The 14434-nt window shown below is 51.3% G+C and overlaps 1 protein-coding gene across 1 annotated transcript in view; it reads left to right on the forward strand.

Moving 5' to 3' along the window:
• Window positions 1-14434, forward strand: part of NTN1 (netrin 1) — a gene marked incomplete at its 3' end in the record, with an annotated part of 166326 nt that overhangs the window by 110385 nt on the left and 41507 nt on the right. Inside the window, exons 3-4 of the mRNA XM_084238306.1 lie at window positions 5881-6030; window positions 9245-9298. Of these exons, the coding sequence (XP_084094432.1) occupies window positions 5881-6030; window positions 9245-9298 (204 nt within the window). The remainder of the gene's footprint in view (window positions 1-5880; window positions 6031-9244; window positions 9299-14434) is intronic.

Below are 14434 nucleotides of genomic sequence, written 5' to 3' on the forward strand. Positions count from 1 at the left end.
AGGTGGGAGGTTGATGATAAACAGAGAAGAAAATCGAAAATCACTGAGAAGATTATTAAAGTTGTGGTGAGTTACAGCAGCAGTGTGGAAGGAGAGTGTGCCTGGGGGGAGTGCTGTACCCGGTGGCTGGGGACCCTCTGACAACAGCCGTTTGTGGTGAGGCTGGGGTGTGAGGAGCACACAGCCATGAGAACAGTCCCTGAGTCTGGAAGCAGGAGAACTAGTGAGCCCTGGGCCAGACAGGAGGCGAGGGGGTGGCAGTGTTGGCCCTTGAGAGGAGTCACATGATGATGTGCCTGGTTCACCTTTCAAGAAGCCCCTTCTATAAGATATGACACAATCAGGAGAAAATGAGTTAGAAAGGAATTGAATGCAAACAACTGCTTACCAAAGATAATATGGATGACAAATAAATGCACAAATCATTATTAGTTATTCGGGGAACACAGGTTAAAACCAGACTGAGATCTCACTACATACCTTTTAGAATATAGAATATAAAAAGTACTAACAATTGTAAGAATTAGTCAGCATGTGTAACAACTGGAACTCCTGTACATTGCTGGTGGGAATCCAAAATGGTGCAGGCACTCTGGAAAAGAGTTGGCAGTGTCTTGGAAAGTTAAGCACTGCTATAGTACCCAGCTATTCCAGTCCTAGAGATTTATCCTAGGTTAATGGAATCCATGTTCACACAGAAACCTGCACACAGATGTTTACAATAGCATCACTCATAACTGCGAGAACTAGAATAATCCAAATGCACTTCAGTGGGTGAAAAGATGAACAAGCAATGGTGCATCTGTGCTGAGGAATACTACTCAGCAATGATAACGAATGAGCTGTCACTCACTCAGCAACACGGAGGCATCTCACATGCATTTGACTAAGTGAGAGGCCAGTCAAATGATACCAGACTGTACAGTCCCCTCTGTACACACTGTGCATGCATGCGGACACTGTGTATGCTCTCCAGCCCGGAATGAGATTCTCAAAAGGCCAAACTAGAAGGACAGAGAACAGACTTGTGGTTGTCAGGAGGAGCGGGAGAGGGTTGTCCACAGCAAAGGAGCACACTTCCCTGCCCTCCTCACCAACATGCTGCAGCAATGAGGTGATACTCCAAGGGGACTGGCTGTTGCCCTGGAACCTTCATGCAAACCAAGCTTCAGATTGTTACGTTGGAAGCAGCTTTAGTGGGAGAGGAGTGTAGACCTCTGTCCTTATAGATAGTCACCTGAGAACCACAGAGTCAATAACCTAGGCTTACAACGTATTACTGCTGGCCTGTGCCCAGATTGAGTGTCCTGACACCCATCAAACCCTGGTGTGCTTGAGCTCCCTATGCCTGGGTTGACCCAGTGCAAGAGCACGGGCCGTCTGGGCTCCCCTCTGCACCGGGAGGCCCTCCAGCTTGTCCTGTCTGTGAGAACCCTAATCCTGCCACCTTCTCAGGGCCCTGAGCTGCTGGCTAGTCTCACCTTTCCCTTGATGGAAAAACCCCGGGATAGTTTATTTCCCAAGACGGGGCGCTGCCTGCTTCATGCAAACTGGTGACCTCTGGAAAAACCTACTGACTTCTAGGGACGCTTCCAGAGTCACCAAAAGGGCTTCCTGTGGCGGAAGACATCTTGACCTGTTCTCAAAATCTGCGAGGCTTGCTCTTCATCCCCTCACCAGTCCCCTACAAAGGAAAAGACTTCCAGTTACCTCATTTCCACATTGACCCCAGCACAGCCTTACCCCGCTGCTCTGTGTATGTGTCTCTGTATGTCTAAATCTGTGTGAGTTTGTAGGAATCAGTGTTTGTATGTGTCTGGATGTGTGTCTTTGTGAGTCTGAGCGTGTGTGTGTACGTGTGTAGGAGCTTGCCTGTGTGTCTCTTGTGTGTCTTTGCTGGCCTAAGTGTTGGTTTGTAGAAATCTGCATGCATGTCTGGTTCATGGCAGGGTTTCGAGGGATCAGGATCTCCTTGGGTTTTTCTTCCTAAGGGTCAGGATCCAGGGCCTCCTGGTTAGTAGGCTCAGAAACCCCTTTCCTTTGACATTGGGAACCAGATTCTCTTGTGGCTGTAAAGAAACCCACTGTGGCTGCTGTCTTCTGAAAATCCTCCCCACATTTTGACGCCCAGCACTTTGCACAGAGGCTGTAAGTGGGCTGTTCTTATTTATAGGTGGGGTGGTGGGAACCTCCCCAGGGGAAGAACATCCCGTCAGCACAGCACCCATGACACCTTAGTGCACCCATACTCATGCAGTCTCCACCCTGTCCTTGCCCCAGCCTGTGAATGAATGTAGGGAGAGCACAGAGGCAGAGATGGTGGACAGATGGGCAGGTGAGGGCAGGCTCTAGGGGCACAGGTAGGGCCTGACCTCTGAGAGCATCACAAGGGCCCAACCCCTCCTTGACTGGCCCCGCTGTACCTCCTGTTCTGCAAGGAGAAATACATGCTTACCCACTGAATGCAAAACTAGGTGGGTTTTTTGTTATGTGACGCCAAACGCAATTCAAATAGACTTGCACTCATCCTTTTTTTTTTTTAAAGATTTATTAATTTATGCATACAAGAACTGGGGTGCAGGCCAGAGGTGTGGGGGGTGAGAGGATTCACCAAAGACAGAGTGGGGAGCATAACAGGCGGATTGACTGAAATACATAGTTGAGGGGAGCAGTGGGCCAGGCAGAAGAGGTCTGCTGTGCCATGTGGGTAGCTCCTTGGCCGGGGATCAAACTCAGGCCATAGTGGCACAGAGACTTCAACCCCTGCACCCCCAGGAAGGCCCAGACTCGCATTCTTTCTTGATCCAAGGAAAATGGCTTCAAAGTAAGTTTTCCTAAAACGTATAGGTGACCTGAGTAGCTATCGGAGCTGCTGCCCTTATCCCCTGTACCCACATCTTTGGGATTCTAATGGCTTCTCCCCATGGAGTAGTGACTTGCATGGAAGCACAGTTAGCCTGCCACCTCTGTAAGACCAGGCTAAGGGGCAAACTGGTCAGATCTTTGCAGAATCTTGGGAGAAAGATTTGGAAAGCAAGCACCACAGCACCCCCTTCGTTTAATCCTACGATGGAGAGGTGCCTGTGCCACAAAGTGGACACACTGCCTGCCATCTCCGACCTCAGCTGGCACCTGGCTACTCTGGCAGCATGCCAGCCTGGGCACTTAAGAGGTCACCAGGAAACAATGTGCAATCCCCTGTTCCCTGGGTTTCTGCCTCGGTGAAGATGACCTTGGCCAACAGTGGTACCCATGGGTGACTTGGCACTGACCCTTCAGTGACCCAGCAACCTTTGGCGACCTCCGCCCATTTGAGTTCAAGGATTCCAAAGTTACTGGTGCACAGCTGTGTTCTGTTTGCACTGAGGGGAGGTCATCTTGGCACGAATATTAGCATTACCAGCAGGCTTGCAAAGCAGGCCAGGAGAGGTCAGCTGGCATAAGCCTTGGGAGTCTACATCCCCCGGTGCCCATGTCTGTGTCAGAGACTTGGGACAGCAAGGTGCTGTGTCGTGGCCCTCTGCTCTCCGATGACCAACTTAGAGATGCCACCTGTGCTCGATTGCCCTTCCTCCAACAGGCAGGGATTTAGGAAGCTTCAGGGAAAGGTCAGAGGTCTTCTCCACCCACCCTTCCTCAGCACCACCATTCACAGCTTGTATGCAAGACTGGGTCTTACTACTGAGTTAAAAAAATAAAATAAAATATATAGAGGGCCTCCCTGGTGGCGCAGGCGGTTGAGCACTGCTCTGTGAAACCGTTCGCAGCCTCTGCAGGGCGGGTTCAATCCTGGCCGGCCGGCGAGAATCCCACATGGCGTGGCAGACCTCTCCTGACTCCCCCGCTGCTCCCCTCAGCAGTGTGTTTTGTCATCTGCCTGTTCTGTTCCCCGCTCTGTCTCTGGTGAATCTTCTCGCCCTCCCACACATCTGGCCTGTACCCCGGTTCTTGCATAAATAAATAAATCTTTAAAAAAAGACAGAGAATGACCTTGAATTTAGGGTAGATTTAAGAAGACAAATTCTACCTTGAGGGGCAAGATTGGGACAGTTCCACTTCCCTTTCTGAGACTTTATAGTGTGAGAAACCCACACTATCCCTCCAGGCAGCCTGCTTGGCCCCAGGGCCTGTGTCTCTGTCCTCTCTGACCTGCCATGGGGCGCCCACAATCGAGACCCTGCTCCCAAGCTTCCAGAAGCTCTCACAAGTCCAGACACAACTTCCACAAACAATTCTTTACATTCCTCTACTTTCTGCTTTCCCCTCCCTCCTCTTCCTTCCCAGTTCTCCCATCTAGCCACTCCTTGGCCCAGGACTGGCTGGGAGAAGCCATGTTTTTACCCATAGACTTGTGCCCCCCCTGCTGAGCAGTGCTGGCTGGGGAAATTCTAATTTAGCTCTTTTAGGATCTCTGCCCTCAATTTCTTGCATATTTGTTTCCCATCTGGAGTAGAAACACATTGCAGCCCTGTAGCACCAACTGACATGGCTTCCATGCCTTCTTGCAGACAACTCCCCATGCTCTCTGGGCCTCCCTGGGAGGAGGAGCGGGAACTTGAAGCGGGCGAGGAACATTTGCCTCCTTCATTCAGTCTTCCCTTCCCCTCACACACTCTGAATTCACTGCCTGGATCCAGGGAGGCAGGTGCAGCAAACAAGGCCCCATTACCTGCTGGTGGAGCAGTTTTTGCCAAGCATCGTGGTGTTAGGGGAGGAGGGGGTGTCTTAGTCAGCTGGGGATGCCGTAACACAACACAATCGGCTGAGAGCTTTCAACAGCAGATACTTATTTCTCATAGTTCTGGAGGCTGAGAAGTCAAGTTTAAGGTGTGGGTAGATGTGGCACTTAGTGAGGACTCTCTCTGATTGGTCGACAGCGTCTCCTGATGTGTGCGAACGTGGTCTTTGCCCAGGGGTGTGTGTCCTTGGAGGGAGAGCAAGCTCTCCTTGTCTCCTCACATGGGCGCTAATCCCATCATGATGGTCCTACCTTGTGACTTCATCTAAACTAATTCCCTTCATAAGTAGAAAATGCCACCACTTTGGAGAGTAGGGCTTCAATATATGAATTGGGAGATGGGGGGGGGGTTGGGTGTGCACAAACATTTAATTCGTAATAATGAGGGTGTCCTTCCAAAGTCCTCTGGCTGCTCTATCACTGGGGTTGGGTCCTTGGATCTTGGGACATGTTGTGATGGGAGAGGAATCCAGCCTGTAGCCTGTTCCAACCCATGAGTTAGGGGTGTGGGGCCTGTGTTCCCTGCAAGAGCATCTGGCTGAGACTCAGGACCTCGCTACACCTCCCTTATGCCACACCGGGTGGGGGTGGGGGGAGGTCCCGTCATCTCCCCAGTCTTTGCACATTCTATCAGCATGTTCAGATGATTGCTGTGGCTCTTCCTGGAGCTACAGCTTACAGGTTTTGTGACTCAGAAGTCAAGCCCTGGACCTCAGGCTGTGTGGGCACAGTGTATTTGAGGCAGGTGAAAGGGCAGCAGTCAGGGAGTCACACTGGTGACTTCCTCTGACCTGACAAACCTCAGGGCTCCACCAGGCCCAAACCCCTCTCTTCCATGGTCAGCCTTTAGCTGTGCATTCCCAAAAACATACTCCTCTCGGACTTTGGAAGGACCCCCCCAGCTTCACTTTCCTTCACAGAGGAGTCTTCCCAAGTTGGCCCATCCTGATTGTCATTCTCCATTCCCGGGCCGGCAGGGGGCCAACTGGTGGAATTTCTGCACTGTGTGTGGGCTTGGCAGGGCCAGTCTTGCCACCCCTGCCCTTTCCCTCGGGTGGGGTCCCTGGGTGTGGTGGCACCCCTGGGGAGGCGTGCGCTGCCCCTCCTCACCCTCTGACACTCCTGTTGTGTGTTCTCCACAGCCTGCGATTGCCATCCCGTGGGCGCTGCTGGCAAAACCTGCAACCAGACCACCGGCCAGTGTCCCTGCAAGGACGGCGTGACGGGTATCACCTGCAACCGCTGCGCTAAGGGCTACCAGCAGAGCCGCTCCCCCATCGCCCCCTGCATAAGTACGTGCAGGACACCCATATCCGCAGGGGAAGGAAACCCAGTGCTGAGCACTGGTACCAGTGGGTTTAGTGTTCATTGGTGGGGATCTCCGCATTCAGTGCTCTGTCCTCGTGGGGACCCCATGAGAACCATGAGCGTGCAGGCTTCTTGCAGAAGCTGCTGGTGGCGCAGCAGAGCCAGCCTACTGCTCTGTCCTGACGAACACTAAGTCTTGTGCTCCCCGGGGAAGGAAGCCCCTCTCCTCGGCACATGTCTCGTGTCCTCATATTCCACCTTGAGCATGGACCTGGGGTGGCGCTGTACTCAGGGCCATCATTGTTTCTGCTGTAGGGATTCTAGTATCCCTTACCCTGGGCAGATGCAGAACAAAAGGCCTTTGAGAGAAACTGGGAAGGACTCCCACGTGTGGCACTGTGGCCCTTATGAAGCATAATAGCACCCCTGGGATCTTAGGGGCCCTCTCCAGCCAGCCTTAGTGGCTCCTTAGTGGCTGGAGCTTGGGAAGGGAGTGAATGGCAGGGATCACCCAGGGGCTCTGGCTCAGAAGTTTAGTATTTTACAGGTGTTATGAATGGAGAATTAGCCCAGCTTGGAAGTGAAGCCAGCTTGAACATTGACCTCCGCCCTGGTGACTCTTTGTGTAGGACTGACCCAAACCCAGAAAGGATTGCTGAGGAAGGAGGGAACCCTCAGGGAGCAAGGTGGTTCTCTCAAGCAGGGGTAGTATTTTCTGACCCACCACCTGTTTTTGTGTTGCTGAGTGATTTTTACTCTTTGAAATGATTTTAAACAAAACTCAAAAAGAAAAACATTTCAAGGCTTGTGAAAACGAAATGAGAAGTTCAGTGTCCATACATAAAGTTTTCTGGGGACACAGCTATGCCTGTTTTTTTCCATGCAGCCTATGAATGCTTTTGCGTTTTAATCACAGAATTGAACGGTTGCAAGGGAATAACAGCAGAGTTGAATAGTTGAACCATGTGACCTGTAGGCTCAAAAATATCAACTAGTCATCCCTTTACAGGAGAAGTCTGTGCTGTAGGGTTTTCAATGTCCCTTACCTCTGGCTGGGCATAGAAGGCTTTCTCCTTCCATCCTGAAGGATTTGGAACAAACCTAGACTCACCTGACAAGGGCTAGGGTGTGTGTAGAATGTGGGACACAAGAAGCTGGGGCCTCTTTACCCCAGTGGATCCCACAGACATGGCAGGAAAGTCCCCCCCATAGGAGGGAGCTTTGGACATGCCATGCCTCACCAGCCTGAGTGGGATGTGACCTTTGTTCTAGAAAGATTGAGCTACACTAGTTCCAGTAGCTGTTCTGACCACCTTCTAAATCAGGTGATGTTTCCGTGAGGATGTTTGCAGGGGTCCAGTTACAGCAGATAACATCCCAGCCTCAGGAAGCTGAACAAGTGTCCATCCAGGGCCAAGCAGGTTGAAAGGGTCTTCATGATAGTGTCGAGTTGTCAGACTCACAGCTTGCAAAAGTCTGCCTTTGCTCTCCATCCAAAAGCCACAAAATTTGAACATTTTTGGAAAGTTGGGAGGAAATCAGCTTTGCCATCTAAGGTCATGAAAACCTGGGGGGTGGGGGAGGGAGCCAGAAGCTGTCAGGTTGCTCAGAAAAGGCTTGAAACATTTTAAATCACCAAGGGGAGAGACCTTGGAGTGGAGCTGACATTTCAAAAGCAGAGACAGAAATTTTGGGGAAAGGGAACTCTTGCTTTCAGACAAGCTCTGTACCTCCTCCCTCTCAGGAAGGACAGGCTGATGCTGGGTGTGAGTGTCCCCCCTGGGAATGTTGACCACTCCAGATTCAACAACCTGAAGACCTGGGTCTCCATCTTGGAATTTCCATGACCTGTTCCTGAGGGCACAAGGATACAGGTGCCCAGACAGTGCCCTGTTCTATCATAGCTCTGGCAGCCAGGAGCCCTCTGTGTGCATCCCTGTGCCAGGCCTGAGGCTTGGGGCTGGGTGGCCAGTGTGACTCATGGCCATTGGTCCATCCCAGTTTGTGAATGTGCAGGATTTGCCTGGGTTGTTCAGATGTTCCCTTCAGAATGTTCTGCTGGGATCGGGTAGCTCATGAGGACTGAGAGGGGCTGGATGGGATGTCCAGCTTCTTGATGATCTGTGGCTAGGAGGCACCTGTGGATTGTTGCTAGTAAACCTGAGAACAAGAGTTGCCTCCAAACTGGGGACTAGGTGCTCCAGTCCTTCATACTGAAGGTGCAAAGACTGGCTTTTCTGGGTGATTCTCAGGTATGCCTCTAGGCCCCAGTATTTCATTTTGATCCAAGCTTCAGATCCCAGCTGATCTAGAGTCTGGGGTTGGAGGGAGGTTTTTACCCCAAATGTTCAGATGGTGGCTAGGGTCAGTAGGGCTTGTGGCAACCTCTGTGGCCCTCTCTGAACCAGAGGAGGTGAGTCCCTGCCCCTCGGACTTTTGGCCCCTGATTTGGATTCTTCCAGAAAGAGGGAGCTGAAACTTCAATGCCTGGACTGTTTTGGAAGCTGCCTGAACCCCCTCACCTTTTCTGAGCATAGGGTCAGATGCAGCAACTAGAAAGAACTAATTGCCATTCTAGACAGAAAGGGAATGATCACAATAAAGCACGTGCTTCTCTCAGGCTACACCTTCTTTGTAGTATCAATTTGTTCTGTCCACTGAGAAAAGCCTTTGCTTGGGAGATGTGAGTCTAGGGGAACCTGGTCCAGGGGTGCAGAATGCAGACACCTCTCTGCCCAGGTAAGACACCTCCCAGCCATTGCTATGGAGACCTCCCCCACCAACGAGTCAAGGTCAGAGGTGAGCAGGACCAGGCAACTCCAAGGGGATGAGCAGGGGGCTGGGGAAGCCTTTCTACTGCCCCAGGGATGGAGCTGAGTTGATGACACCAGTAGAGGGGTCAAGGTCAGCTGTCCAGGCTACCGGCTCTTCCTGGAGGCTTTCTCCTCACTCCCTTTCCTCAACAACCAGGAGCCTTGACATCCTGGTGGAGGGACAACTTCCAGAGAGAGGCAGTTTGCCCAGGCACCACACTGGCTCTCTCCTCCCTGACTCTGCTCTTCTGGAGCTGTGGCGGTGGTGGAGGGTGAGGGGGGTTGAGGGGAGGAGAGAGGGTCCTGTTTTGGGCTTATTCCTTTCTAAGGTAAAAGATGACATCTAACCTTGATTTCTCTTCCTTCCATCTTGAACCTCATAAAGAGATCCCCGTCGCACCACCAACCACTGCAGCCAGTAGCGTGGAGGAGCCCGAAGGTAGGTTTTTTCCTCTGTTCAGGTCTTGCTTCTGCTGCCAGGTGGGATGGAGTGGGAGGGGGAGACAGGAAAGCAGGTTGGAAGGGCTAGGCTCCTCTGTACCGTCTGGAGGCAGGCACTGGCTCTGGACTGGACTGAGGAGAGAGGAGCCTCGGGGCCTTTTTCTGTGGTACCCCTTCCAGGAATTAAAGGGAGAGGGGACTTAGTGGTGTCTGTGGCCAAGCCTGGAACCCTCAAAGCTGTGTGCCTCTTGCTTGTCCACCATCCACCCAGGGCAAGAAGCTACTGGCCTGCCCAACACCTCTGAGCTGTGGGTATGTGACCCTTCCTGGGGCTGCAGAGAAGGAAGGAAATGAGTGGTGGGCATGAAAAGGCATTCTTAGAGCACTTGGCATCTCCCCACAAAGAATTTAGGTTGGGCCCATGAACTGGGAAGGGAAGAGGCGCCCATCTTCCTGTCTTCTCACCTCAGACTGGCCACAAACCACTGCTGCATCAGCAGCTCCAGTGACATGGCCACCAGCAGAAGTCAAGGCTGCTTGCATGTCACGTTATAGTTAGTGCTGATGTCACTACGCATTGTTTACTCATGCTGTTGCTTCCAAATTACACAAGTTACCAGACTGGCTGTCAGATCTAATTTACAATCATCAGTAAGTGTATTAGTAAGTGATACATTACATATCTGTACTATAAATCTGGGTTTTTGAAAATATTTGGATTAAGTGTAGTCCAGTATTATCTGTTTCCTTTGTAGTCCTGTGTATTTTATTTTTGCTGTGAGGAAGGGTCCCCTGGCTTCACGCATCCTTGACACTGGAAAGATGACCCAGAGCTCATGCTGGCTGGAGCCCTTGTGAAGAGCAAGCCAGATCTATACTGGCACCCTGGTCCTGGGGTCACACCGGAGTAGGAATGGACATGGGGGCCAGAAAGAGTGACAGCAGGGCCCCAAATGGACCACGCTGGGGACTCCCTCCTTTCCAGATAGGGCTGTAGGGGAGGTGTGAGGGAGACTTGCACACCCATGTGGTCACCTGAATGTTTAGAATAAATACTGGTTTTTTTCTGAGTATTGGCACTGCACTGGGAACTTGAGAGAAGACAGATTTAGAGCTTGCATATGCACAGTCAATAAAGGCGCAGCCTTCAAATAGGAAAGGACAGAGATGCATTGCAGGGAGAGCTGGAGGCCACAGAGGGAAAAGCAAAGATATTTTGTGTATGTTTTTTGGGTTGAGTCCTTTGTAGTCACCTTTGAGCTGCAGAGGACACTTCTGGAGAAATACTGGTGAAAGGGAGTTGGAGGAAGCAGCAACCTTGGGACTTGGGAGGTGGACTGGCAGAATCAAATGTGAGGGGTGAAGAAACTCTTCTGTGAAAACACAGTTGCAAGAAATATCCCAACTGTTCAGCACTTGGGGAGAGCAGTTTTGGAGCTGCAAGATACTTCCATTTAGTGGAATCTTGATTCTGGCTTCCTTAGCATGACACCAGACACATCAGAACTCCCAGGACACACTCTTTGGGCTGCGCACACAGCTGTGCCAAGGTCAAGATCTTCACAGTGTCTCACTATCTCCCGTTTTTGTTGTCCTTGTGTAGGGGCAGGATGGGCACAGGACAGGATCCCTAAGATCTGAGCAGACGGGGTAAAGGAGGAGTCCTAGGAGCCCTTGGTGGCTTTTTTAGGTTTTTATTGAGTTTACCAGGTACACGTCAGGCAGGGGTGCTGGGGGACTAGGAGGTTGGCAGGCCACCTAGCCCCCAGCAAAGCTTCATTTTTCCTGGACTCTCCAGCGTTCTCTGGTGGCCTCTGCTTCTCTTCCGCTCTCTCACGTGTTCTTCTTCGAGTGGTCTTCTGGCGTCCCCGTGACAACACCCTTATAAGCTCAGTCCCAGTCCAGATGAACCCACCTACGAAGGCCTACACCCTATTCCAGGTGCCCGCCATCAGGCATGCATTCAGGACTCCAGGGATCCATCATCAATCCTAATGGCCAGAGGGCAGAAAAACCTGACAGTTACTTACCCTACACCTTACAACTTGACTTCAGGTCTCTTGCAGTGGTTTTTGTTTTTTTCCCTTCCAAATCAGAAATAGGCAAATAGGAAAGAAAATAGAGGTGAACAAACCAACTCGTGGAATCTGTGTTATCAACCACAAGAAGTCTATGAAGCGCCGGCAGTCTCCATCCCACCAGACAAGAGGTTCCCGAGCAACTACTTAGAAATACTCACAGCATACTCCTTTGAAAACTCTTCCTTTCTAGTTCTTGGTTAGCTAATTAATTTACCCGACTCCTTTAGATTTTGTTAGTATTTCTTTTCTTCCTTTTGAGCCTTTAAAAACACAATTTAAATGGAAGCCAGCAGTAAATAAACACCCTTAAAAAGTGCTTTCCTCACAGAGGAAAGGAAGCAGGTGTGATGCTGTGGCTTTGGCCAGGCCCTTTCTGGCCATCTCTGATTGTCTCTGGATGACCATCTCTGAGGCTCTGTCCAGGCCATGGCTGGGGCTGTGAGCATCCGACCCTGGGGCCTGCCACTACAAAGTGCCTGGGCCAGCCTTGTCTCAGCAGGCTGGGACGTTGTGGGCAGGAGGCCAGGAAGGCCCCCTGGGAAGCAGGGCCTGGGAGCTCAATACTTCCAAGCCTGTCGATTCTTGCAGTGTTTGAATAGGGAAGGCCTCTGTGCCAGGCTGCCTGAGAAAAGCTTATTTACTTTTCTTTGCGTCAGGGAGGAGAATTAATAAACTGAGAATTTGTCCTGAAAGCTGATGGACATAACCTCGCCCTGAACTTATCCCCTTGAAGGGCTGGCTCACTCAGGGAATGCTGCCCACCTGCTCACTGAGCTGGCTGGTGCCCCATTATGGGACAGAGAGGGGAGGACGGGGTGACCATGGGAGGTCTGGGGCAGGGGCCCCAGGAAGGAAACTGCAAGGAAAGGAGATAAGGGTCTCCTTCAAACCCATCTACTAGATGCTGGTCTCCACCCCTAGTCGGACTGCCTTCCTTCGCCCTCTTTCAGTTCCACCTTGTTGTGGTCTGCATGTGTTTGGTTTTATGGGGGCAGCTTGGTTCAGCTGGAGGAACACTAGTTGGGAGCCAGGAGATCTGGGGTTGCATCTCCCATTGGCTGTGAGACATCTGACAGAGACTTCTCCTTTCTACCTCCCTTGGAGAAGGATTGGTTGGGGTCTTCCTGGCCCAGTGCTTCCTGTGGGAATGACCTTCTGCTGAGCGTTCTTCCTTTTCAAAAATATCTGCATGCTCTCCACCTCTGATGATCATTCTCTTATAGCAGTCCTGAGAACAGACAAGCTGGTGATTAATTAACAGCTGGCCTGGGTGGGGCCACTCAGGTGATACCACTGCCATGGAGTTGGGATGGAGATGGGCATGATTGGTTCTCAGAGCCCATGTGAGCTGACTCCGCCCACCACTGCTCGTGGACTTCCGTCGGAAGTGCAGTGCAGATGTGGGGACAATGAAAGCGAGAGGGAGAAAGGGTCCCCTTTCTAGCGGGTGAGGAACTGTTGGTCTTTCGTTGGACTTGGTCAGAAGGGGCTTGGTGCCTTTTGAATGGAAGCTGAACTTGGGATGGAGGTAAGAGAGAGGAGCCAGCCTCTGGGGTCTCCCCTCTTCTCCCAAGAGGGTCTTGGGTCCCCCTCCTGGCTCTGCCTTCCCATCAGATTCACCCTTTGGGAGTCCTAGTGTTCTGCTAAGTGCCCCTTGAGTCCCAGTCTGTGTGTGGCATAGCTTGTAAGGCACCCCGGCAGCCTCACAGGGTAGCCAGTTAAGAGCTTGGTAAGGGGCAGAGAACCCACACGAAGAATGCCATAGGTGCTCCCAGGTGTGTATGGGGGGGGGCGGTAATCTATGAAGGTGTAACTTCTAGTGTCCTCTTAGCACTTTCATTTTTTCACAGGAGAAAATTAAGTTTATCTAGATCTGCAACCTGGATAAGCTTGGGTGGTTCTCATGTTAGGCATTTGATTTCTAACATAGGGTGAATGCTGGGTGTATGGGAAAAGGATTGATGAGACTTGAAGGCAGTGTGTTGGTCAGCTGTTGGGTGGGAGGCAGGCGGTGTGCATTCACTACATTGGGAGACTGAGACCTGATTTCATGTCTTTTGTGAAAAGTGACAAGAACCCTGCCTCTTAGGGCTGTTGTAGGGATTAAACCGGGTGATCAGGGTGAAGCCTTTGATCAGTCATGGTCCTGTCCTAACTGCTCAGTAAGAAACCAATGAAAGCCCACAAAATACACACTGTATATCATGTGGTATGACCTGAGCTGAGGTCACTGGCTCCTGGTTGGGAAGATGGGATTTGCAGCCCGAGGTAGCAGCTTGAGGGCAGGTGTGGAGAGTCAGTGGGATGGAGCCCTCTGGAGAAGACCTCAGGCGGGAGGGAGCAAGTGGGGATGCCCAGGGCAAGAGCAGCCGCCGGAGCTGCCGCGTGGCCTCATCACTGCTTCCCAGCAGCTGGTGTTGCACGGGGAGCCCAGCAGAGAGTTAAAGACTGGAGGTCAACTGAAGGTCTAGTGCTTAACTTCACTGTGGCCAAAGATGGAAATAGCCCAAATGTTCATCAGTGGAAGGATGGGTAAACATCGCTTGGCATCACCATACAGTGGGAAATCATCCAGCCACGAAAAGGAATGATGTTTTGATACATGCTACAACAAGGATGGGCTTTGAAATATTATGCTAAGTGAAGGAAGCCCGACACATGTTATAGGATTCCACTGATATGAAATGCCAGGAATAAGCAACTCCAGAGAGAGTGGATCAGTGGTTGCCAGGGACTGGGAGGAGGAAGGAATGGGAAGGACTGATGGGTGTGTTTTCCTTTTGGGATGGCAGAAAGTTCTGAAAGTAAATAAAGGTGATGCCCTGTACAACCTTAAGAATGTATTTTGTGTCATTGCATTGTACCATTTTACAATGGTTAAGATGGTCAATTTTGTCTGTATTTTACCATTTTTTAAAGGGTCATGTGCTTGAGGCCACATTCTAAGGGCGAATGACGTTATCAGGCTTGTCTGGATTGGGCTAGGGGTGCGCAGGAGCCCAGTGGAGACTGGGTGCAGGGGTGTAAGCAGCAACAGACATGCTTGCCATCCT

The sequence above is a fragment of the Talpa europaea genome (genome assembly GCF_964194135.1).
Source record: "Talpa europaea genome assembly, chromosome: 7".
Classification (NCBI taxonomy): Eukaryota; Metazoa; Chordata; class Mammalia; order Eulipotyphla; family Talpidae; genus Talpa; species Talpa europaea.